This window comes from Leptonychotes weddellii, chromosome 14 (assembly GCF_054177405.1).
Source record: "Leptonychotes weddellii isolate Sample4059 chromosome 14, ASM5417740v2, whole genome shotgun sequence".
NCBI lineage: Eukaryota > Metazoa > Chordata > Mammalia > Carnivora > Phocidae > Leptonychotes > Leptonychotes weddellii.
Window position 1 is genome coordinate 58,815,730 of NC_138382.1, and position 26,272 is coordinate 58,842,001.

A 26,272-nucleotide genomic window follows, 5' to 3' on the forward strand; every position below is an offset into this window, starting at 1 on the left:
TCCAGTATCTATTCATCTGTCGATGGACATCTTGGCTCTTTCCACAGTTTGGCTATTGTGGACATTGCTGCTATAAACATCGGGGTGCAAGTACCCCTTCGGATCCCTACATTTGTATCTTTGGGGTAAACACCCAGAAGTGCAATTACTGGATCATATGGTAGCTCTATTTTCAACTTTTTGAGGAACCTCCATACTGTGGAGAAAACGGGTTTTTTAAAAAATATAAAAATCACCTATCTTTCATCTTTAAACATACAGATGACCAGTGACACAGATCTGAAAGGATGGGTAGATTCGAGATGAGAGACTGTCTGGCTAGAGGGGAGTAAGCAAGTAATAGAGGAGCAAGAAAAGAGGACAGACAGGCAACTGGGGTCCAATGTGTAGAGTCTCCTGTCTTCCATGCTAGTTTATCTAATAATAATCATGCTGTTACTGTTGCCATTATCAGATCATCAAAATGTCTTCATATTCCTCCCTGTAAACTTGGATTCCATTAACCAACAACCTGTGGAGCCCTGGGGTCCAAGGACCCCAGGATAAGAATTTGGAGGATAAAGACAAGGAGCTGAGGACTCTCTGGCTGCACCAGTCATTGTCATCCCAGCAATGGGCCTCCACTCTTGAAGGGGCCCTTGGTCTCAGTCCCTAGCACTCCCAGGACCAACCTCATCAACCCCACCCCAACAGATATTAGCACTAACCAGGCAGTCTCTCTCCAGACACTGAAATCCAGAACGCAGGACTCCTCCTCTGAATTCCAGAGTCCTCAACATCAGAAGTCTGAGTCCCAGCTCTAAAAGTACCTCTCCTCCAAGATTAGGTCATGATAATTCCATCTTCCCCTGTTTTGAACCCAAGCCCTAAGCTAAGTGTTGTAGCTACTTCCATCAGTTTACCTTTTACTTCACTGCTCCCTTTTGCTTTTATCCCTCTAATAGCTACTTAACCAATTCTTCATATTAAATTCTGTTGAAATTTTGTATGGTTTCTAATTTCCTGATTGGACCCTGACTGACCAACACAGCAAACAACGGGTGTTTTCAAGTCACAGAGCTTCCAAAATCACTGACAAAGGTGAGCTCATCATTCATCTCCCCCATCCCAACCATTCCAAGCTCAAAAGGAACTTCTCTAACTTTTCACACCCATCATCTTTATTCCCTTTTCTCAAAAGTGTCCCCACTCCTTTTCAAGGCTAGGCAAGTAGTATCCTCCATGCTCCCCCAGGACCTCAACTTACTAGTACCCTTTCTATTACATCTGCAATCCCCAACTCTCTCACCCTCGATTACACTTTTCCCAGCCCTTAATTGTGCTAAAGATCTCTTCATACCACAGATCAAGTCTGTATCTTCTCTGAAATTTCTGGCAATTCCTCCACCCTCGCTCCTCCATCCTTTTGCCTCTTGGCTAATTACCATGCCCATGACTACCAGTATCAGAGAGCTCACTGATACGCTGATTAGATCTACATGTCTAGCCCAGACCCTCCCCAAAGTGAACAATAAACCCACAGTTTCAACTTCCTGCTGTTATCACAAGAATGTCTCACAAGCACATCAAATACAACCTGGAAAACGAAGTATTGCTATTCTCCTATTCAAATGAGTTTCTATTTGAGGACATGGCATTTCTTCTACTCTCTCTGCCCTCCCCCCGCCCCAAGCTGAAAACGGTCTTTCCCTTCTTTTTGCTCACATTTCATATTAAACTATTCATTTACTGGTTAGTTCCATCGCTTTTTGAATCCTTTGCATAGCGTGAAATCCATCATACGACCCGGTTTATGGCCCACATGAAACATCTAAGCACTTGGTAAGTGCAAGGATCTGAAGACAAGAGAGGACTCTGTCACTGCCTACACGGAGGTCACAGCTTAAAGGGAGAGAAAGCCATATAATATGCATTGGATGGAGAAGTACAGGACGCAGCTCCACGAAAAAGTCATAGATGCGAGAAGCAGCGCCAAACACTCATCCAATCCACTAACAGCAGTCGCACATTAACTGGTTCGGCGGTACTGTCCACTCCTGCAAAGAATTCAGAAGCTGGGTAAATGTGCAGCCGGGGGAGCAACACATCGTCCCCGGAATGCAGCGCAGAGCCCCCGGATGGAGCAGGTGGCATGTCTGCAGAAAAAGAACTCAAGGCTCAAGGACAGAGGTAGTCACGCCGCACTCCACTCCCGAGCCTCCTGCAGCAGGCAAAGGGTGCACGCTCCAGGGTCCCCTTAGGACATCCCGAGGACACGCCCGATTCCGTGCCCTCCACCCCGAACGCTCACCTGCGACGAGCTCCGAGGACCCGCAAACAGCGGTGCGTCCACCCTCTCTTCACCGGCCACGCACAGCTGGCCTTCCAGAGCCCGCGCGAAGCTGCACACACACACCTCTCCGTCCGCGACTCTCCAGCTTTCGGGACGCGCACGGGGCTGCCCGGCAGCTCGACCACGGGGAGTAATGGCTAAAGGTGGGCGGAGGGTCGACCCGTGAGACAGCGAAGAGCGAGCGAAGCAGGTGGGACACGCGCCCAGCGGCGAGTGAGTGACGTCACGAGGCGGCGGGGACGTGGCCGGCCTTCTCCAAAGACCCGGCTAGCTAGAGGTGGGGAGCGGCGCTGCCCCTCCGTCCGTCCCCCCACCCTCCCGCCCAGGCTATGGTATTCGATCCCCGCTTTGACGTCGGACTCCAAAACAGTGCTAAGAAACTCCGGTGGCGGAGTTGGCTGGGCCAGGGAGCAACGCGCGTGCGCACGCCGCGGGCCGCAGGCCGCGCACCGGAAGTACGCCCTCCTCCAGGGCCTGCTCGGAGGAAGTGCTCGGGTCTCATAGGGCGGGGGTGGTGGCGCCCCTGGTCGCCATGGCCACAGAGCCCGCGGCCGCCGAATCGACTGTTCCGTCGCTCGTGGATCGTTACTTCACTCGTTGGTACAAAGCCGGTAAGTGGAGAATGGTGTCGGCTTCTGTTCGGCCGCATTTGCCTGATGCTGTAGGGACGGTGGTGACAGGTCATGAGACACGCGCGTTTTCCCCGTCGCTTCCTCCCCATAGTAGAAGGAACTGGATCTCTGTTCCTTTCTAGGCGGAAGGAATGGCAGTCGCAAAGCCGTGGAGGGCTGCAGTACATGCGGGCGCACTTAGGGGCTGGCGTCGCGGTGCGAGTTGAAGGGTGGGTCGCTTGCGGGAAGATAGTCTAAGGTGAGGCACCACCCCTAGGGAAGGTGGATTGCAATCGCCCTGAATGCCTGCAAGGATTTGACTGGCTCAGTCCTACAGCAGTGGCGATACGTACAAAGATTTAAATGATCAGGTCGAAACTACGGTAGAGGCAGGGACGGAGAGGAGAACTGGGTTAGAATGGAGGCATTTAGAAAGCAAAATCTAACAGTTTTACTAAAAGTTGCTGGTGTCATATACTTGTCACTTGAAGTAGATATCGTGTTGTCCTGCTTTGTGTACCCAGTAAAAATCAGTGGTGGGAGCATCGTTGAGGACCCTTCTCTAACCCCTACTTGCTCCCTTTCATTCAGGGATAATAGGTGTACTTATTTTTTTAAATATTATGGCATACAATTTTTAGCCAAATTTAGGGTGACCCGGTTTATCCAAAACTGAGGGGTTTCCCAGAATCTGAGACTTTCAGAGCTAACATCTAGACAGTCCTGGGTAAACCAGACGAGTTGGTCACTCTAAAATTGACCGATAAAACATATGCTACTATATTATATAAAGAATGCATTGCTAATGGCAGTTTTTCTAATAGAAATAATGAATGTACTCATTTTAAAGTGAGGATAAAGCAAGATGGAGCAAAGAGTTAATAATCATTTAATATTGAATGAATGATTCCATCTGGGCCAGATCTCTTTAAATACTTTACAGGAAGCCTTTATGTATATCTTTTTAAGTAATGAAGGGATACCAGTGATTAGTGTGTATTCAGTCTTCATAATTATCTCTACAAACCAAAGAAAAATACCACACAGTGGCAGTAAATATTGACCCACAACCAACAGACTCATTCATCCTTCTAGATGTCAAAGGCAAACCCTGTGAGGACCACTGTATACTACAGCACTCCAACCGGTAAGCAAATTGGGAATTTTAAATTATTAAAAAAAAGTTTCTGGTATTGTAGCCTGGTATGGTCTTGGAATAAACAAATATTCATTAAATGATTATCTTCCACTGTGTTGAAATGGCATTTATTAGAGGAGTCTGGCTGACAAGAATGAGCCTTTCAGTGCATACTCCAAATAAACTTGATTACCCAAACATCCAGATGGAGGACCACACCCTCGGCCAGCCACTGTGTGAAATAACCAGCCTGTGCCTAACCACAGTGAATTGCCGGGGCTCACAGAAAGGACTAGGGTAGATGCACAGGTAGTATCCTACACATACAGGGATGCCTTACTTTTCTCTCTTCTACCTCAGTTCTACCTAAAGACTTCTAGTACTCTTCCTTTTTCTGGGAAGGATATTCAGTTTCATTTTCTCCTCTTCTATTATTGCATTCCCTTCTATAGTTAAGCTCCAGCAGTAGCCAGAGGAAAATGCGGGGAAATGATAGTTTGACTAAACAAATGTCAGTTCATATATTTTTGTGCCAGTAGGAGTACTGTGTGGTATGAGGAAGAATTATACCAACCAATAACAGCATCAAATTTTTGCTCCTTATAGAATATGTGTCATCACATTGGCAGAATCTCATCCAGTTCTTCAAAATGGAAAAACAATTAAAAACATCTCCTATCAAATCAGTACCAACTGTAGCAGACTTCAGAACAAGGTCTCTGGGAAATTTAAGCGGGTATGTTCCTGTCATTCTCTACTTAAATCTTCAATGTCTTAGTAATGATAAATCTAGTCAGTCTTAGAATCCAGTGATATATGCTCAGCATACTCCCCTGACAGTCTGATATGCCTATTTTTTATTTTTTTATTTTTTAAAGATTTTATTTATTTATTTGAGAGAGAGAATGAGAGACAGAGAGCACGAGAGGGAAGAGGGTCAGAGGGAGAAGCAGACCCCCCCGCTAAGCAGGGAGCCCGATGTGGGACTCGATCCCAGGACTCCAGGATCATGACCTGAGCCGAAGGCAGTCGCTTAACCAACTGAGCCACCCAGGCACCCTGATATGCGTATTTTTTTAAAAAAAATATTTATTTATTTATTTATTTTAGAGAGAAAGCACAAGCAGGAGGGGCAGAGGGAGAGAGAGAAAATCTCAGGCAGACTATGTGCTGAGCGCAGAGCGTGACAGGGCTTGATATCATTACCCTGAGCAGAAACCAAGAGTCGGACACTTAACTGATTGTGTCACCCAGGCGCCCGTGATGTGCTGATTTTAAGACTACTTTAACCCTAGGGGCACCTGGGTGGCTCAGTCGGTTAAGCGTCTGCCTTGGGTTCACGTCATGATCCTGGGGTCCTGGGATCGAGCCCCATGTTGGGTTCCCAGCTCAGCAGGGAACCTGCTTCTCCCTCTCCCCCCTGCTCGCATTCTCTTTCAATAAATAAATCTTTAACAACAACAACAAAAAAGAATACTTTAACCTCAAAGAAATTCTTAGACCAAAAAATAAGATTATTTCAGGAGGTATAGGATTTGTCATATTTTTAGTTCTGTACCACCATTCCTATCATTCCCAGGGTGGAGAATGGGGAAGGCAGGCCTTTGAAAGGACAACTTTTATACCAATATAACAAGATATTTTGTCTCTTCTAGTTTTATTAAGCCAGTATCCTGAGTTCTATAAAATTTAAGTGACCAACTCTTCTTTACCATGTACTTTCAGATGTAAATTTAAAAAAAAAAATACATCCTCAGGTAGTGAAAAAAAATCAGTCTGAAAAAAATACAGTATTTGCTCCTTACCATTTTCCATTCTTTAATCGTTGCCAATTTAATACATATCTAGCCACCCCCTGTACCTCCACACAGTGCTGGGTTGTACAGGATATTATCTCTACCCTCTACAACTTCAGGCAGGATGACACATTTTATTAGAGTATCACACCAAGGACAATTCGGTAACACTGAAGTATCCCGACATATGCACTTGGATAAGAAGGTTTCAGTGGATGATTCAGGTCCTTCATTTTCTGACTTGATACTAAGAGTTTCTGCTAATTACCCTCACTGTTGTAGGAGACCCTTGTTTATACTCCCCTTTGTAGGTTTGAAATTTTTCCTTGCTCAGGAAACACATGGACTTAGAAAAGCATGAACCTTTCTTAAAAGGTAAAGTCTTCCGGTGATGGGTATTAAGGAGGCCACGTACTGCATGGAGCACTGGGTGTTACATGAAAACAATGGATCGTGGATCACCACATCAAAAACCAGTGATGTATTTATGGTGACTAACATAACACAATAAAATTTAAAAAAAAATTAAAAAAGGTAAAGTCTATAGGGACACTGGGTGCCTCAGTCGGTTGAGCATCCAACTCTTGATTTTGGCTTGGGTCATCATCTCAGTGTTGTGGGATCGAGCCCTGCGTTGAGCTAGAGCTGAGCATGGAGCCTGCTTGAGATCATCTCTCTCTGCCCCTCCCCTCCAGTCCCCCCCACCTCCAGCTTCTTAAAAGAAAAAAAAGATAAAGTCTACAAATTACAAGTATAACAGTGTTTTGTGAAGTTCCTGTGATAAATCTTTGTCCAAAATAGTAACACTATTGTTACTATTGAAGAACAGAGGAGAACCTGCATATGGAACCCACTACAGATAAGTTTTGATTCTCAGCATTGCCAATCATTTATTCTCCCAAGGGAGGTGATAAAAAAGGGTCAAAACACTTATGCTCTTTTAACGTAAACCCAGTGATAGACACACCCTTTAGGACAAATCCCCAGCCCCTCCTCCCAAAAGTGAGGAATCACACTGAGAAGTATTTTGAAATAAAGTACCCATATGCAGACGATTGAAGCCAATGTGGTAGCATTTGTATGCTGTCTAATGTTTTGAGTGGGGGGCACCTGGGTGGTCAGATGGCATCTGACTCTTGGTTTCAGCTCAGGTCATAATTTCAGGGTCCTGGGATCAGGCCCCATGTCTGGTTTTGCGCAGAGCTTGAAGTCTGCTTTTCCCTCTCCCTCCTCCCACTCTGCTAGTCTCCCCACTCCCACCACACTCACAAGTTCTTTCTCTCTCTCAAATGGATAAATCTTTTTAAAAAAAGAGAAAAAATAATGTTTTGAGTGGTAAAGAGTCATAGAGAATAGCATCTTGACCTCAAATACCCATGTTAACTATAGGAAAAATTTCTGGGAAAATGAGCAACATAGACAGGCGTGCATCAGTTTCCCATGAGCTTCCTTGTAGATATTTGTCAGAACCTCACCAGATACATCGATGTGGAGTACGTGAAACAACCATGTCATAGCATTCAAACAGATGAATGTTAAAATATAGTATTTGCTTCTGGATTATAAGGATAATGGGTAAACTATTCTTGTTTGCTATTTAAAACTTTTCTGTATTTTCCCAATTTTCCTCAAAGTGCATTCTTTTTAATTAGAAAAATATCACTGCTTCAAAAAGTGTTAGTGACTGACCCTAATAAAGAAGTTCCTTTATCTAGTAAGTTCTAATATAAAAATAAGTTAGGAATCTTAATGAAAGTAACTGTATAATATTGCTGTCATACTCTGTCATGTTGAATTTTGTATTATTGCTTATTGATGGATTTTCCTACACTTTTGAAATCTTCATGTCTGGTCATATGTAGCTTTCTCATTAAAGTTGATAAAATATATTCTTCATCTTTAATTAAACTACCTGTTATGTATCTTAGTCTGCTCTTTCCCCTAGAGCCTCTGATGGTACCGGGCCCATAGTAGGCGCTTACATAAATGTTTGAATAAATGGTTTTTCAGTACTTAAGTCATTTTTATTTAAAATACTAGTTCCAGGAATATATTCTCTTATCACAATGAGGACTGCCTCTCAAAGGAAAGTGAACATATACATCACTTAATTACTTCTTCCCTTTTATTATCAGGGGGCACAGTTTCTAACAGAGCTTGCACCTCTGTGTAAGATTTACTGCTCAGATGGAGAAGAATATACTGTATCTAGGTGAGATACTTTTTAACCACAATTTAGGAGAAACAAAGGAGATAGTATTTTCCTTCAAAACAACTTTTTTTTTTTTTTTTAAACAGCTGTGTTAGAGGACGGTTGATGGAAGTGAATGAAAACATTCTCCATAAGCCATCTATTCTTCAAGAGAAGGTAAAGGAGGCAGAAAAAAGTATGATCCAATCCACATACTTTTTATCTGATTTTACACATTTGACAGTACTAAATATTCTCTTTCCTTCCCAGCCATCCACTGAAGGCTACATTGCAGTTGTGTTGCCCAAATTTGAAGAAAGTAAAAGCATAACAGAAGGCTTACTGACACAGAAACAGTATGAAGAAGTCGTGGTGAAGCGCATGAATGCCACAACAGCTACGTCATGAGGACTGAGATGGGTAACGAATACCACGGCGTGCTTACCCCTCCCCAGCCTACGCGATGCGTGCGCTAAAGAAGAACCAGCATGTGTGACACATGCTTCACACCTAGCCATCCGCAGAGAGGCCTGATCTTCAAACTTAACCTAGTTTCCCCTCTTCGTCTTGCATAACAAGCCTTGGTTCCCATTTTGTCCTCAGCCTCCCAGATCTGCCCTGCCCATGTACCCACTCTGTTCTTTTACCTTTCTTAACAACTGGCAAACAAAGGATGTTTTTCTGATTAAAAACAAAGCACTTTGAGGAAAATTTGGACAAGACAGATAAGTTTTAAGTAGCAAAGTAAAAATAATTTACCCATGATCTTGTAACCCACTGGTAAATACTACATTTTGACATGCTTCGGTTTGAATGTTACGGCATGGTTATTGTTTTTGCCTCAATTTTCCCCAGTTTGAAGTTAAAAAAAAAAAACAGGCCTTTTTTACCCAATCTGCTTCCAAGTGACACTACCAAAAAGGCTGGTGTCGCCTCTTCAGCCCCAACTCTTCTCCCCTTAGGTCAGGGGAGAGGCAGAGTATACTTGGCCACTCCTTATGTGGCTCAGATGGCCTTCCTCTCTGAAACAAAGTCCAGTGTAACACTGTGGCTTCTTAAATGAGGGATACAGGAAAAGGCTTTGAAAACTACAAAGGGCTTTCCCAACATGGAAGTATTCTAATGCGGCGTAAAGCTGCTTATTACAATACGTACAGTGTAGTCGCTCAGTCTCACACTCTAGCTATGGGGTAGCCAGCCAAGAAGTTACTGAGAAGTTGCCATAATCCAAAGACACAGATGCCTCTGAATGGAACAAAAACTTGATCATCATCTAAACTGAAAAGGGAACTGATTTATGATTTAAGATTGTCTACTCATTTACAATGAATTTCAAATAAAAGGACTTTTTAAATTGTCATTTTTTTAAGGCTGCAGCACGTGTACATTTAAATATCTCTGTAGGGGCGCTTGGGTGGCTCAGTCGTTGAGTGTCTGCCTTTGGCTCAGGTCATGATCCCAGGGTGCTGGGATCGAGTTCCACATCGGGCTCCCTGCTCAGCGGGGAGTCTGCTTCTCCCTCTCTCTCTGCCTGCCACTCTGCCTACTTGTGCTCTCTCTCTCAAGTCAAATAAATAAAATCTTTAAAAAATAAATAAATAAATAAATATCTCTGTAAACAAAACAAGATGTAATTTAATACAGAAGAAATCACTTTACTTGTAAATGCCTTTGGTTCTCTATCCTCTTATGCTGTTGAAGTCATAAGTCATCCCTTCCCCACCCCCAATTACACCTAAATAAGAGAATTTTCTCATTTCAGGTATGTAAAACTATTTTGTAAATAAAATCTAAAAGTTATTTTTGATTGACAAGAAAAACTTCTTGTAACTTGAGTGCCAGCATGACAGTCCCTTAAATATACTCACCAGACATGACATAGGTAATAACTCTACAAACACCTACAATGACGGTGCTATGAACTGGAAATGTAAGCACAAACCAGCAGATCCCCATTTTGTGTAGCATAATGATTCCTGAAGACATCAGAAAACAAAGATACTAAAGATAGTAAAAGAAATACATATTTTACATGTAACATTACCTCACATTGTTCTCCCATTATTTCTAATGTAATTTTAAGGAATATTTTGGTTTCAAGGAATAAAAATCATGCTTGATAATTTTTATAGAAGAAATATAAAGGTCATTAAGCCAAGTGTATCCCATTTCCTCCTGAAGGCTTATGGTAAGTTCAAGTTTCCTTCAATAAAATATTGACTAGGTAATTGGTAGTACTGTGGTTCTTCAGGATCTTGTGAATATTGATTGTGATAGCTGACCCAGATACCAATCATCAAACAAGCTTATATAACTACTGCCATTTGGCAAGTGACATTTTCTATCAGATTTCAAAATGAATTTCACAGTACTGGGATACAAGCACTAGCAAGAGTTCAAAACAGTTATACTATACTCTAAGGACTGAACATATAAACCAGATCCTTCAATCAAAGCCCCAACCCAAACAAAAAGAAGAAAAGCTTTAAGCCCTAAAATTAAAATGTTTTATAACGAACATTCCAAAGGCACATATACAAGATGCACAGTTATTCAGAATTTATTTTAAACATCTTCGTTCCATTGTTCCCTGTCTCGTATCTTCCATTCCATCAGTCAGTATAAAGGGTGGTTCAAAGACTATTTTTTTACACAGGTAAGACAGGCTTAGGATTCCATCTAATATTTAAGGCAGACAGACCAGCCAGCTATGGTAGGAGAAGTGTAAGCCATCTCCTAGTGAGTTCCTGGAGGATTCTGTGGAGTGAGCTCCATGACCCTGCCTTTGGGAATGGGGGGGGGGGGGGCCGGGGAGATGTGCAGCACAGCAGAGAGCCTATGCTCTGAGATGCTTGTTAGAGAACAAACGTGTGCTCCTAACATGGGTGATCTGTGACAGGACAGCGAAGAGGCCAGTCACAATTGTGAACAGAGGGACAGATTTAAGGAAACCCCTGTGTTCACCCAGACAACTATGTATTTCCTGCTGAAAATTAGTGTTCTAGAAGATAAGCTTAAATAAAAACAGAAAAGAGGAATTTAAGGTATTTTATGCCAAAGGTGAGCACATATTCAAAATAGCTTCTTTGGATTAAACTGTCATTAAGACAGTTGGGATATTTGGTTTGACTTTCAACAACATTATCAATGGCAATGTCCCATTGTAAATTCACACTGCAATTAGTAATGTAGCAACTACCGTGGCATTTATTAGCTGTTAAAAAGCATCACAATCAGTTTCATGATCAGAAAATAAAGCAAGATTTCATAATTGTTTTTTTATAAAACTGTTGAATTTCTGAAAATATAAAGGATCATCTGCTTTCTAAAAATATCAGCTTTGCCGCATGCTGTTCGAGAGATCTGACCCCAAAAGCTTCTCAAGTTTTACCATCCACGGAGTCTTTATTTGTAACTGAGACCCATCTGTTATTTTCCATCTGAAGCTGGAAAGAGTTAAGACAATTAGTTTCTACTTTACTTTCAAAATAAAAATTGCAAAATTAAATAGTAGCTATTTCTTTTGCATTTTTCTGGAAACTAGTTTTTAAAATGTGATTTTCAGACAGAAAACCCATCTTACCTTCTTTAGCAGTTTATAACAAAGTGAGAGAAGTTGGACCAAAATAGCCATCATGGATCTTGTCTTTGTAATACACTTATCAACCTATAATGACAGAAAGCAAGCAAATAAAATTCTACAAAGGGTACTTCAAAAGACTGTATTATTAATTACATTTTAACCTGATAAAATTTCTTCATTGTAGAAATTTAAAGGATCTCAAAAGGCATATGGATTAGGTAGGGCACATGAGCAGACTTGAGGCCCCAGAACACAAGTGCAGGGCCTGCTGCCCAGGTCTCCTACCCATTTCACGGAACCCCAGGAAGAATGGATGGAAAATCAACCTGTTCTACTTTGAGATGTTTAGGCACTTCTTAAAACACTCCAAAGTGCGGCAGTGAACCCCCTACTTTGCAACTTCTGGCACTCTGCTTTGCAGCCATAAGCTAAATTCCCTAAGACAAACAACGGGAGCCCCTACTCTGAGGGATTTGTGCCCTAGTTAGACATGTGACAACCTCAGGATTTAAGGGTAGCTGCTCAGCGTGGTGGAATTAATCATGTCCAAAAAGCTGATTTATGGAATGCCTGGGTGGCTCAGTTGTTAAGAGTCTGCCTTCGGCAAAAAAAAAAAAAAAAAAGGGGCACCTGGGTGACTCAGTTGTTAAACGTCTGCCTTCGGCTCAGGTCATGATCCCAGGGTCCTGGGATCGAGCCCTGCATTGGGCTTCCTGCTCTGCGGGAAGCCTGCTTCTCCCTCTCCCACTCCCCCTGCTTGTGTTCCCTCTCTTGCTGTGTCTCTGTCAAATAAATAAATAAAATCTTAAAAAAAGAGTCTGCCTTCGGCTCAGGTCATGATCCTGGGGTCCTGGGATCGAGCCCTGCATGGGCTCTGCTCCGCAGGAAGCCTGCTTCTCCCTCTCCCACTACCCCTGCTTGTGTTCCTGCTCTCGCTGTCTCTCCCTCTGTCAAATAAATAAATAAAATCTTTAAAAAAAAAAAAAAAGAAAAGAAAGCTGATTTATCTGGTGAACCTACTGCTCCCTGGGGTCAGTTACAACTACAGATGATAAATGATTCTTGCAATCGAGGCATGAAAAATGGAAGTAAATTGCCTGTCTGTGGGTAAGAACACTCTGAGGAAAAATGGGCTAGAAGCACACCTGATAAATGTGAAAGTTTCTCAAGTGTCTCCCGAGTAACGCTTTTTTTTACCTTTTTACCTTTAGAAACACTTGATTTTGCAAAGGTGTCTTAGTTACTGTTTGGAGCTGGTGGCATAAAGGAATCAGCTTGTTTATTTCCAGGAGAAGCATAAGCTTGTCATCATCTTTCAGCTGAAATATAATTTAGGAAGTTATAACAACTCCTTTTACCTTTAGAAACACTTGATTTTGCAAAGGTGTCTTAGTTACTGTTTGGAGCTGGTGGCATAAAGGAATCAGCTTGTTTATTTCCAGGAGAAGCATAAGCTTGTCATCATCTTTCAGCTGAAATATAATTTAGGAAGTTATAACAACTCCAACAAACACCATCTTTTAAACCTTAAATACCCTTACACCTTAATAATATACCCCCCAAGTGGGTATTCGTGACATCACCATCAAGACCAAGCAGGCAGACTTGCATTACCTGTTTTGAGAAAACTTGTACACTTGAAGTAAGCTTTAAGCCCTCTTCAGCAAAAACCTAGTGGAAAAGAAAAGTATCACTACTTAGATGTATATCTTACAGATAGTTCATAAGAAATATACTCATGGCTAATTGTCATATTGAATTTTAAAAGTAAACCTAAACATAAAAGGTCTGTCGTGGAACTCCTGAAGCTTTTCTCCTACCCAGGAAACACAAATGTTTAACTGTATTCAGAAGGAGATTTCTCAGGCTTGATGCAGAATCAATCCCTGGAGAGGCTCCTCTACACCTGGACACCTCCAATTACTCTGGAGGGTCATAAAGACCTATGATGCTTAGCCATACAAATTAACCATACAAATTATGTCTGGGCTTCTGGAAGGATCTGGAGCTCATCTTATAATACCCCAACTATAAAGGGTGATGAATTGTGGAACATGAGGTCAAAGGGTTAGGACTTTCCTACTTCCACTAAAATTTGTCACCCATACACATTCCTTAACCAGCCATTTGAGAGGACCAATTTAGATTGGTTCTTGAGTATTCACCATGCATTTTACAATTTAGTGAAGAGAACAGGATGATGCCAAAGAACAGTGGAAAAATAAGGCTGGACAGATAAGATAGGAATATTTTGGATGCTTATTTTAAAATAGTAACAGAATGTTTCAGAGTAAGAGACACCAGGGGAATAAAGGGTAGGAGTCAGCTTTAGATGGCAGCCATAAAAAAGAAGAGAATGGCAATATGAGGGTGGTTTGTGAAGAAAACTAAAGTGCTTGGTAATGAATTAGATAAAGAACATGAAGAAGGAGGCAATGCAGCGTTAACCTTAACACTCTATCCAACACCTTGCTATCATTGGATGAACTGATCTCAAGGTCAAATAATCCTTTGCTCTCTTCCTTATCCTTTAAAAGGGAGACCAATGAGTTTTACACATAGATTCTAACCAAACAGAATGACTCATTTACCCATACATTCCTCATCATCCTACATTACCACTTTCTGTTTACATCTCTTCCCTTCTGGCCTGCAAACCCCATGGGGGCAAGATCCATGTCTATCTCCTGGACTATCATGGTTTTACAACCACCTGAAAGCTGATGACTCCCCAGTCTCTCTCTCCATTCTTGAACGATCCTGACACCAGTCTTTTACATACTACTTGAGCAAAACAAAATGCTTGATTTCCACCCTCTAAATCTGGTTTTCTCCCTCAGTGTTCCCTAGCTCAGTAAATGGCACTACGATTTACCCTGGTGATCAAGCCAAAAACCTTTTAAAACCTAAGTTCGATCCTGCCACTGCTCCTCCAAACCCTCAATGGGTTTTCCCTCATACCTGAAAAAAAAGTCAAAGTTCTTCCCAGGGCTACGGAGATGTCATGCCTTACCACTTTCCTTCTGGTTCACTCCATTCCATCCACATTTGCCTCTTTATTTTTCTTCAGACCCCTCCAGCCTACCCCAACATCTCAGGGCCTTTGCACTTGCTCTGTTTGCCTAAAATACTCTACCCCCAGATATCCATCCAGATCACTCTCTCATTCATTAATATCTCTACTCAAATGTTACCCCCTTAGAGAGGTCTTTTCTTGCCAGCCTTCTATCACCTTTCTCTCTTTATCTTTCATGATTTTATCTCTAAATGCTTATATATAGGCACCGCATACTTAACCTTCTCCTGCCTACCTCCTCCCACTAGAATGTAAGCTCCAGGCCAGCATTGGCTTTGTTCTGTTCTCTTTTCTCCACAGAGGTCTTCCCCCCAGGATCTGACACACAGTAGAAGCTCAATAAATACTTGATGAGCGCTTCATGTCCATCGGTAGACAATTCAGTAGACACCGGTTTAATGAATAAGCTCACACAGGAGGAAGGTGACTAGTGGATCTTTTGCAGTGAAATACCCCCTGTGGTGTGGTATGATTTCAAATGGATATGAGCCAAATGGAACAGAGTGAATCCAGAATTTATTCCAACTGTTTTAAGGGAAATCGCTTATCTACAGTCGACTTTATAAAAAAATACAAAAGAAGTATTTTCTAGAAATCTTCTGACTCTGATGATAATCATCCTCCCAAGCTAAAATCCCTTTCCTGAAGAGGCTCAGGTGGCAGCACATGGGAATGCCAAAGGAAACTACTAAAGGTAAGAAAGTGATAGAAATTACATATTTCAAATGTACGAATGCCCTTGGTTCTAGAAAAGTAAACAAACTACCGTGAGAGTTAGGGCAAGTATTCTTGCAACCCACTTGCCAATCTAAGGCCTCTAACTGAGGGAGAAGAATTCAAGATGGGCCTATGTGGAGTTCCATTAGACACACTGGGGCACAGGGGTGGGGGTGAGCATGTCTGTCCTTCCTTGAATGCCTTAAATCAGCAGGAACATGGAAGGAAAGAAGGAAACTATACCAAGTACCCTCTGTCTCAAGCCTATGACAGATGCTTTCTCATGCGTTGTCCTCATTTACTCAGTATCATTCATCCAATCCAATAATGAAGAGGCCAAAAAGCCTTCCTAGCACTCAGGAAGGTATCCAGGATATGCGCCTGCTGACAGGATACTTCCACCTACTTGGGAAACCTGTAACTTATTGCACATATTGACTGTCAACAAAGCCTACTCTGCTTTATCCTTATAGTATTTGAATTTTACATAAGATATCCAAAAAAAAAAGTTCCACAAAATGCTACTGCAAGCCATCTGCTTTTCCACTTTTCTCTATACATGTGTGTGCATAGGTAAGCATACAAACATGATATGGTAAATCATTTCGAAAATCTGTTATTACCCACTTTTAGCCCAGAATTAAATTAGTAGCATAAAATGGAAATAAAACATACCTCTAGTTGATGAATTAAATCCTGGGAAGTTTTCAGTGGCCCCTCTCCTCTGAAATAAAATGAATTATCAAGGAGATCTAAGAAAAAGTTATTGTCTGAAAATTGGTTTCATAACATAAAACTTCTAGAGCATTTTGTATATTAATAGATCCCAAATTTTGAAGAGTAATATTGAATAGAATAATAATATTGTGACTTTATCCTTGAATAACTTTAATATTTAACTATTACTTCTTAGGGCACTTTAAAATTTTTCAGTGAACATTATATATGTTAATTTTATAACGTAAAGAAATTTAAAACCGACAAGTAATATTTAAGTTTTATTTTTCCTTTTTGACCTTTTTCATTTTGCTTCATAAATTAAATACATGAGATCTGACAATATGTCTTAACCAAAGGCCTTTGTTACATAATGTTAAGAGGATCAGACCAAAACTCAAAAAATTCTCATTTTTAATTCTAAAACTTTGACAAGGCATGTCATTTAAGTTTCAGCGCTGGGTATATAAAATACTCACAATATTTGTACTACCACTCTCACCAGCAGACTAGGGAACATCAGATTGAAAACTACCAAGAAGAACCAAGACCTCTACAAACAAAAAGCAAACCACAGCAAAGAGAACAGAATGCATTAAGAAGAGCAGTAGACTAGGCATGAATCAGAAGAAATCTAATAACCAATTCTGCCCTCAACATCTGTGACATGTGAACAAATTATTCCTGTTCTCTGATAAACCGCTGTGATCATCAAATGAAATTATGAAACAGAAACCACTTAAAGACCTATAAGGCTCTGGTAAGTTTGAAATTTTTTTAAGGAAAAATGCACTAGTAAATCTTAAATATATAAATTATCAAGAAATAGGGATGCCTGGCTGGCTCGGTTGGTAGAGCATCTAACTCCTGATCTTGGAGTTATAAGTTTGAGCCCCTTATTGGGTGTAGAGAGTACTTAAAAATAAAATCTTTAAAATTATCAAGAAATATGAATTATCACCTATAAATTACTAAGAAACTGTATAAATTGTTAAGACAACCTTAAACAGCAGCCTGAGGAAAAGCTATAAAATTGCCCGGGAAAACTGTAAAACTGGATACTGTGAAGGCTAACAGATGGCTCTCAGAAACAAGGGGTGCCTGGGTGGCCCAGTCAGTTAAACGTCCGACTCTTGGTTTTGGCTCAGGTCATGATCTCATGGGTCATGGGATTGAGCCCCACATTGGGCTCCCCCACTGGGCGGGGAATCTGCTTGAGATTCTCTCCTTCTGCCCTTCCCCCTATGCACACACATTCTCTCTCTCTCAAATAAATAAATCCTTAAAAAATATTTTAAAAAAAGAAACAAGCAACTAGATGAGGCTGGTAAACCACAGGTATTAAGGGAAAACAGAAAAAAATGTTGGGGAAAAACATATGCTGACAGTGTGGGTAGAAAACAAAGCCAGCTTGAGATTTTACCACAGATATACCAAGATGTGTCAAAATGGCACAACGTGTTACCCATTACAGAAAAGCCATTTTCTTCCCTGAACTGAGCATTCCTGTCTAATAACTACGTCTCATAACAAGTCCCATTCCACAGAGCTTTAGTTATTCCTACCCTTCATAATGCAGCTCCTCATGCTTCCTAGTCTCCATGGGATGCATGTCATCCCTTACCAGAATCCACTATCCTGACTCTGAAACAAAAAATGCTGACCATATCACCCTGGAATATTCTGAAACAAGAAACAAGAAATAAAAGAGGCAGTTAAAAATGTAAACAAAAAATTCTACTGAGGAATCCTCTGTTTAGGAAGATTTTCTATATCAAACTACATTTACTTAGTGATAATGATATTCCTCCAGTTTTCATTGGTGAAAAACAAATTTTTGTTTAAAGATCTGCTGATTTTTATCCCAGGAGTTAACTAGCATGATTGCAACCAAAGGTCAAGATCTTTGTTATTCCAGCTAATCTGTGCACATTTGGTGTGTGTGAACGAAGGAGTTCCATTTTACTTTCTTCTGCAAATCTGACTCTTCAGATTTTAAAAAGACAGGAACTAAGAAAAAAAGGTCAAAATTACGTTAGGAAGACTCAATCCCAGGAGAAGCTTGCAAAGAAAAACGACTAAGCACAAAGGAAGGAAACCACCGAAGAGGAAAGGTCACCCATGCTGGAAAGTATGGTAAAGTATTAACAGATGGCTGCTAAACAGAGGCCAAGTCACTCAGCTCCTATCACTTCTGCACCCTCCAGAAGAATTCTCTATCTTGAAAAGGTAGAGGACTTCATCAAGAGGGAAATGAATGCTCCTTCCTCACTCCTGATCTTCCTTCCATACAAAGGCATCTTCACTAGCATAACCTCCCTCACTTCTCTCAGCTCTCCCCCTTATTCCCTCCCATAGAAAGGTATGGGCATTTATTTAGCTTTTCAGTCTTTTTGGTGACTTTGCAAAAATAAAATTGGATGTGGTAGGCCTTTCCTTTCTCCTTTTTCTCTTGGAAGTAAAGCTGCTTTTGGGAGACACCTGCTCTGTCAGTTATTTTAAGATACATTCTGTCCCTGTAGAGTAAGATTTCTGAATTCTAGAGATCGTTTTTAAAAACCCACTTGTTAGTGGATATAAACTACATTATCCAATAATAGCTTTATCAATATAAAGGTTATGGCCCCTACCTGCCTATTCTTTTGCTTATTTTTTCATTTTGTTCAGAAATTGGGTAGGAAAAAGGGTGCTATTTATTGAACCCCAATGCCCACACAGCTGTGGAGATCCTAACTACTTTAATTGAGTTTAGACTCCAGATGAGGGGTGCCTGGGTGGCTCAGTCAGTTGAGTGACTGACTCTTGGTTTCATCTCAGGTCGTGATGAGATCGAGCACCAGGTCAGGCTCTGCTCTCAGAGGGCAGTCTGCTGGAGATTCTCTCCCTCTCAGTCTGCCCACTGCCCCCCCCCCCCCGCTCACAGGTGCATGCTTTCTCTCTCTCTAAAAGTAATCTTTTTTAAAAAATGAAAAAAAAAAAAAGACTCCAGATGAAATAGATTACATTCCAGAATACTGAAACAACTTGTAGGTGTGAACCACTGCTGATATTTTCAAAATCAAAATGAGTAGAAGAGCCATAGCACTAGAGATATCAAATATTTTCCAGAGTTCCAAAAATAAAAAAGATAGATTTCAGAAAATTAGTGAAAAGTTTGAAGTCATTCCTTGAGAAAATTCTAGAACAGATTATTGAGCAGATAACAGATAAATGTTTACAATATGGAATTACTACACCATATGTATAGATTATTTTAACAGAAGATTGTGGAATGTGATCAACATGGACTTCAATGAGGCATTTGATCAAGAGTCTTGTTATGCGGACAAGACAAAGAATGTAGGTCATGCAATAGTAAAGTCAGGGAAATTCTCTACTATATAATGAACACTGATTCATGGAGACTTGGCACCCTATTGAGGTGGTAGTCCTTATGGTTCTATTCTTTGATCTGTATTATCTAATCAATTATCAGTCACTTGCATAAAGAGTTTAAAAGACATGTTTTCTAAACTTACTGATGCTTGCTAGGAGAGAGAATGATACATTGAATGACAAAAATCAGGATGCAAAATTATAACGACTGGGTGGCTCAGTCATTAAGCATCTGCCTTTGGCTCAGGTAATGATCCCAGGGTCCTGGGATCGAGCCCCGCATCGGGCTCCCTGCTCCACGGGAAGCCTGCTTCTCCCTCTCCCACTCCCCCTGCTTGTGTTCCCTCTCTCGCTGTGTCTCTCTCTGTCAAATAAATGAATAAAATCTTAAAAAAAAAATTATGAAAAGAACAGGACACAAACCTGGAGGGGTTATCTTCTAAATCTAAATCCTAATTAAACGTCTTCTTGTTGTATTCACTTAATTATCATAAGAACTTAGTCTTTTTTACCAAATATTTGAAATTGACTTTAACCTATCAATGATTTAACATGAGTTTTTCCTTACACCAAATATTATTAAACTGATTTAAAAGGATCAAGTGTAACTACATTTACCTAGTAAATAAATACAGAGAATAGGCCATACTGGACATGTTGCGCCCATTTCGAACAATCTCATTTTCCTGATCCTCCCATTTCTTGATCTCACAGTTGACATCGGAGGTAAGCAAACCCAGCTTAAGTCCAAGCTTTGCTATCTTGGCTTGCTCCTATAAAATACACATTTTAATCACCACAATATTGTCATTATTGATGTAAAAGGAAGATTAGAAGTAAGACTGTTAAAAGAAAAAGGTCTTACCTCAGAGTCAGGCTTGTCTGGCTTTAATGATTTCAAGTTTGCATTATTCTTCTATGACAATAAAAAGATTAAGACATCTTAAAAAACAGTACAGCTAATTGTGAGGAAATACAATAGTAATAGAAAACAAATTACCTATAATAAAATTTTAACTTAAACATTTTCAGAACATATTTAAACTATATTAAATTAAGTTGAAACAATTATTTGCAAATACTCTTCTAGCATGTAAGTTCAGCTTTGAATAGGTAAGTAGTCAGAAACCCGGGACCAGGGAAAGCAGATCATGTCCCAGAAGGATTTAAAGACTTCTGCAGTCTTCTCAGAGTCCAGTTATTATACCTCCAAACATTCCTGGCCCCTCTGTTGAGTTATTTTTATGAAATGATGTCATAAAATTAGCCACTATATGTAGTTTTCCACATGTTCCTAATGTTATGACTCTGGAGCTCAATTCCTTTAACCAATTTGCCCTTTGAAGGCAAAATTTCAGCACCCTAGTGTCATTGACATCTCAGTTCCGAATACTCTACCCAGGCTGTATAGGAGATTATACTTAGAATATAGTACTTCATATTTGAATCAACATATTTGATGGGCCCCTATTTTTGAAACAGCAAGTTTGTTTCTGTGTAAGCTATATGGAACTCAGAATATAGTTCCCCAAGGAGAGGCTAAAACATTATAGATAGTTAGGTTAGCAAGCTAGCCCACAGATTCCTATTTACATGAAGAATAGAGGGGCGCCTGGGTGGCTCAGTCGGTTAAGCAGCTGCCTTCAGCTCAGGTCATGATCTCGGGGTCCTGGGATCAAGCCCCGCATCCAGCTCCCTGCTCAGCGGGGATCCTGCTTCTCTCTCTCCCTCTGCCTCTCCCCCTGCTTGTGCTTTCTCTATGTCAAATAAATAAACAAATAAAATCTTAAAAAAAGAATGGAAACCACTACCAATGGCAATGTTTCTTTGAAAAATATATGCAGAAGCTCTCAGGAGATGGCAGCCCAGGTTGGCCATTCCCCCCAACGTGAGGTCTGGCAGAAGCTCCCCTAATGGGGGCAGGAGTTCCAGAATGGCCAGGGCTACTGTACATAAAGGGGTAGGAGACGCTGGTTGCCTTTTTTGTTTTAACATTTACTCAAACTCTAAACACACACACACACACACATTGAGTAGATGTACACAAAGTATAAATTATAACATAATAAAACAAAATACCCAGCCCCCTTAGCTTAAGAAACAGGTCATCATCAATACCTTCCAGGTATATGTGTATCCCCTTGTTTTTTGTTTCCCTTATTATTACCACAACTTGATACTTCTGACCAGCTCTTCTGTCACCAGTTTCACTGCAGAACAGAAGAGCCTCAACTTTTCCTTGTTCTTCTGTCTCACAGTTTATATTTACTCATTTAACATAGCCCTTTTGAGATTTTCTAATGCTGCTTACTATAGAAGAAATAGGACAGAAAATGAACGTGGGGAAACTATAAAGCCGCATACATGTACAAATACGAGCTGCCCCTTATGTTCACTGGAAAATACAGATGATCTGTGTTCTCTCTGGCCCCTCCTTGTATAGAGAGTCACATCACCTGTATCTTCCTCCTTCATCTGGTAGACTATAAAGCAGGTGATAGAGCATTTAAGACATAGCTCGGAAAAAAAAAAAAAAAAAAAGACATAGCTTGAGGTTTTGAGGGTTTATTTTATTTAGAATTTTACAGCCTATCTTATTTTTTTTAATTCAGTTGTGTTTTCATTATTTTTATTTTTACTTTTACAAATGATTATTATTAAAGTGTTTACTGAAGACTGAAAGGGAGCTGCCTGACAAGGTGCAGAAACCATCTTCATACATGTCACCAAGCTGGCCACCTAGTGGGACACTATTTTGGACTGCAGTCAGATGCATTAGTTTCAGTTTCAAATTTACAATTTGGCTTCTGAATAAAACATTCCAGAATATACAAAACTCTTCTACTTACCATTGGCTTTGGAAGTGACAGGTAGCCATACTTCTCTCCTACAAATAACACATATAACTTAAAACAAATTTTCTATTAGCGTATTTTCTATTATTCACATTTAATTTTTTTTAATATGATTATATAGGAATGGTAGTACATTAGTTTTGATAATTTAGGCTACTAATTACATGTGTTTCAGAAACAAAATTGTAATTTGGTGAACATGAAGGCTGTCAACAGTTATATCTCTAAGGTACCTGGTTGGACAATCTCTCCCTCCCCCAATGTAATGGCAGAAAGGCACAGTTTCTCTGTGTTATTTACTTGTATTTATTTACAACAAGCTTCCTTCATAGTGAAATCTTTCACAGTGGCCTGCCTCCAATGAAACCAGATTCTTCTTTTATCAGTACCAGTTATCAGTGCTTGCTTCCTTTTCTGTGACTATCAAACCAAATCACTTACACCTAAATTCTTAAAGTATTCTTCCAGTCAAACAGAGCAACTCTAGTGTACAAGATAGGAAGAGCAAGTAAACCAAATACAGTCTCTTGGCTGTGAATTAACACATGCAAGAAGCACAGTAACTGAGGAAAGGAAGGAGACATGTGATGCCCACTTCACCCCTGCGCTTCCCTATTTCAAACTTCTAGATGATGTATAAAGTCAGGTTACAATGGATGGTAGATTGTTTTCAAAGCCTAGTTTGTTCATAGGGGAAAGGATTCACAATAAGATTGAACAGTAATTGCTTCTTGATTTCAAGGAATGGGAGTTTGTTCAGCTATAATATATTAGGTAGAACCATATGAAATTGCTGATACTCAACCACTCTGAAATACAAAAATAGCAATTTCATACAGTTTCACCTAATGAAAGTAAATACAGTGTAAGAGCATTAAATCATACACTTTCTTATAGAATGACTGTTACATGAACAGGGTGAGCCTATTCATAACATATTTAAATTTTCATCTAGAACTGTGCTGTTGAATATGGGATCCACCAGCCATGCATGACTACTGAGCAACAGAAACATGACCGGTCTGAATTGAGATGTGTTGTAACTATAAAATACATACTGGATTTTGAAGATTTAATATAAAGGGGAAAAAATGTAGGAGACCTCATAATTATTTTTAAGTATTGATTATAAACAGAAACAATTATCTTGGATACATTGGGTTAAGTAGAAAACATTGAAATGAATTTCACCTGTTTCTTTTTAAATTTTTCTTGTGCCTCCTAGAAAACTTTAAAGTACATATGTATTTTATATTTCTGTTGGACAGTGCTGATCTAGAAAATGAACTGTCATTACGGGTCAGCCATTGGTACTCGGGAATAGCTTTATGGTTCAAATCATTTCTTTGTAGTGTCGGAATAGTAAGGGAATTTTATTAATGATTTTCTGTTCTCAGAATTGTGAGAGAAAAATAAAACTTAAAGACATTATTTCCATGCCTTGTCTCCTAGCGCTGATATAAAAAGTGCCTGATTTAGCTGTGAAAGATTAATAGAAGACTCTGTCATTTAGAACCTCAAAATTCACCATTTATCTTAATTCAAAGTCCAAATCCTGTCTATAATAGCCCTAAAAAGTGGTCTTAATAAGCTGCAGAAACGAGCATAATCATTCCTTAAGCATAACTAGCTTAGGCATGAGCAATCTTGTATTATTTACCCTTGTGATCCTCCATAGAGCCTATGACCCTGACATGTTCACATTTTCTCTACAAGAGAAAAAAAAAGCCACCTATCTTAGTATCCCTTATTTCTCCGAGAAAACAATAGAGGTAAAGAAACCAGGGGCGCCTGGGTGGCTCAGTTGGTTAAGCGACTGCCTTCGGCTCAGGTCATGATCCTGGAGTTCCGGGATCGAGTCCCACATGGGGCTCCCTGCTCAGCAGGGAGTCTGCTTCTCCCTCTGACCCTCCTCCCTCTCATGCTCTCTGTCTCTCATTCTCTGTCTCTCAAATAAATAAAATCTAAAAAAAAAAAAAAAAAGAAACCAGAAGGCAGGGAGAAATAAATGAAAAAAGGAGCCTTTCTATAATCTGGTTTTCTAGCATTACCATAACCAATTAATCACTGGCACTTCCAGTCCCCGAGGCTGTCTTACAGACACTTTGTTTTGCTCCATATTCCCATCATTTAGTTGGACTCAGAATGATTTGCATATTTGAGGATAACTGCAAAACTGATCATTCTTCAAGACAGCTTTTCCCCAAATGCTCTGCAGGTAAGGTTATCCCTCTTTCCCCAATTCCAATATAAGCCAAGTTTAGTTGATAAAAAAAAATAAATAAATAAATAAAAGTTGATAAAGATACCAAAAATCATTAATCTGAATCATTTTATAATTAATTTTATAGCTGTTTTTTTTTTCCATACAAGCCTAATTATTGCCATTGATTCTAAGCAGAGCAAATACATTGACTCAGTTACGTTTAGCTCTTATATCAAATTAAAGAAGTGGCATTAACAAACAATTTCTATCTCTGATGAAAACATGTTATAAACATTAGAAGTAACTGGAAAAACAGGAATATTTATGGGGAAAACACAGTCAATATTTGAATTACAAACCTGTTTTTCAAAGCACTGTTTTCACAGGGGTATCATAAGTTTAATACTCCCAAAATCCTTTGTTTAATATTCCCTAAATCAACACCACAACTGTACCATTTTTACTTCTCACCTTACACCTCCAGATAAACTAAGTTCAGGGTTAAGCTCAAGAGCCCCTCTGATCTGATGGGAGTACCGAAATGATCGCTTATTTGCTGCTCTCATTTTCACTATCCAGAGCTCTTCTGCATCTTTACAAACTAAAGCTAATTTCCCAAGGACAGAAAAGCCTCACTATTTCACTAAAGATGTGCTATGTAATTCCCTATTAGAAGGTCTCACAGGGGCACCCGGGTGGCTCAGTCGTTAAAGCGTCTGCCTTCAGCTCAGGTCATGGTCCCAGGGTCCTGGGATTGAGCCCCGCATCGGGCTCCCTGCTCTGTGGGAAGCCTGCTTCTCCCTCTCCCACTCCCCCTGCTTGTGTTCCCTCTTTCGCTGTGTCTCTCTCTCTGTCAAATAAATAAATAAAATCTTTAAAAAAAAAGAAGGTCCCACAATTAGCTTTTTTGATTCCGGAAGGTGCTCTATATGGCATTATCAGAAAGATCATGTCCCCAGACCCACTGAAAATGAATCGCTAACTACTGAAGGATAGGCAATTAGCTAACCACAGGAGTAGGATTGGGGTATTCTAATCCAAACCCAGTTGTCATCCTCAAACTCTCCCTTACCTCTACATTCAATTAATCAGCAAATCCTACCAATATGACCTGTAAAATTCTTCTTAAATCAGTCTTCTTATCTCCATTTCTACTATCATCATCTCATTATCTCTTGTCTGGATGGGTCACTCCCTTGTTTCGAACTCCATGTCCCCCAGATAAGCTCATATTTATCCACAAGCATGTTCCTCCTTCTATGCATCCCATTTCGGTGAACAGCACCTTACACATCCAATCTGCCAAGTGATAAAACAGGCGCAGAGCTATGGAACAGGACCATTAGGTACATCCCTATAACCTGAAGCCTAGTCATATTAATTCTAAGATGGTTCAAACAGAACAAGAGAAATTCAGCCTCTTTAAAGGAGAAACAGTCTACAAGCTGTGAGAGAAGGCTTCTTTTAACATTTAGTTATCTAAAATAATCTCAAATTCTAAACGCTATGATTACAAATTCATCATTAAGGGAAAGTGGAATCTTTCTGATCTGGTCCTTTCTAATATGAAGACCATGGCTTCCCAGGAGGGTTGGATAAGAAGGCAGAAATGGATGAAGAGAGAAAGGCAGGAAGACGAGCATTGACTTTTGAGTTCTTTTTTTTTTTTTTTTTA

At 40.1% G+C, this 26,272-nt stretch overlaps 3 protein-coding genes across 11 annotated transcripts in view; 1 reads left to right on the forward strand and 2 right to left on the reverse strand.

Moving 5' to 3' along the window:
* ELP1 (elongator acetyltransferase complex subunit 1) overlaps positions 1–2,570 on the reverse strand; it is a 71,747-nt gene extending 69,177 nt beyond the window's left edge. For 3 of the 6 annotated variants that reach the window (XM_081803330.1, XM_081803331.1, XM_081803332.1), the window contains exon 1: positions 2,291–2,368. The gene's annotated coding sequence lies outside the window, so the exon portion shown is untranslated. Of the gene's footprint in view, positions 1–2,290 lie in introns of all 6 variants that reach the window. The other 3 variants (XM_081803333.1, XM_081803329.1, XM_081803334.1) reach the window with 3 other exon arrangements.
* A 216-nt stretch (positions 2,571–2,786) lies between these two features.
* ABITRAM (actin binding transcription modulator) lies at positions 2,787–9,437 on the forward strand. Of its 2 annotated transcripts, XM_006735945.3 has the most exons (6): positions 2,787–2,943; positions 4,039–4,090; positions 4,688–4,817; positions 8,013–8,089; positions 8,176–8,245; positions 8,339–9,437. In XM_006735945.3, the coding sequence occupies exons 1-6, from the start codon at positions 2,865–2,867 to the stop codon at positions 8,474–8,476; spliced, it is 546 nt and encodes a 181-aa protein (XP_006736008.1). In that variant the 5' UTR covers positions 2,787–2,864; the 3' UTR covers positions 8,477–9,437. The 2 variants fall into 2 exon arrangements, with proteins under 2 accessions (XP_006736008.1, XP_081659464.1); XM_081803338.1 differs by lacking the exon at positions 8,013–8,089 and having other exon boundaries at positions 4,671–4,817.
* Positions 9,438–10,603: 1,166 nt separating this feature from the next.
* CTNNAL1 (catenin alpha like 1) overlaps positions 10,604–26,272 on the reverse strand; it is a 65,021-nt gene continuing 49,352 nt past the window's right edge. For 2 of the 3 annotated variants that reach the window (XM_081803335.1, XM_081803336.1), the window contains exons 11-16: positions 22,386–22,423; positions 20,402–20,452; positions 20,155–20,309; positions 16,120–16,168; positions 13,266–13,322; positions 12,861–13,123 (exon numbers count right to left, since the gene is read on the reverse strand). In XM_081803335.1, coding sequence (XP_081659461.1) covers positions 12,983–13,123; positions 13,266–13,322; positions 16,120–16,168; positions 20,155–20,309; positions 20,402–20,452; positions 22,386–22,423 — 491 coding nt within the window. In that variant the 3' untranslated portion in view covers positions 12,861–12,982. Of the gene's footprint in view, positions 11,515–11,651; positions 11,736–12,860; positions 13,124–13,265; positions 13,323–16,119; positions 16,169–20,154; positions 20,310–20,401; positions 20,453–22,385; positions 22,424–26,272 lie in introns of those variants that run through there. The other variant, XM_081803337.1, reaches the window with a different exon arrangement.

Excerpts from the sequence above, each read along its gene's own strand:
- ABITRAM (XM_006735945.3), top strand. The coding sequence starts at position 2,865 with ATGGCCACAGAGCCCGCGGCCGCCGAATCGACTGTTCCGTCGCTCGTG. Across the intron at positions 2,944-4,038 it reads CACTCGTTGGTACAAAGCCG|ATGTCAAAGGCAAACCCTGT; the intron begins GTAAGTGGAGAA and ends TCATCCTTCTAG. Across the intron at positions 8,090-8,175 it reads GAAGAATATACTGTATCTAG|CTGTGTTAGAGGACGGTTGA; the intron begins GTGAGATACTTT and ends TTTTTTAAACAG.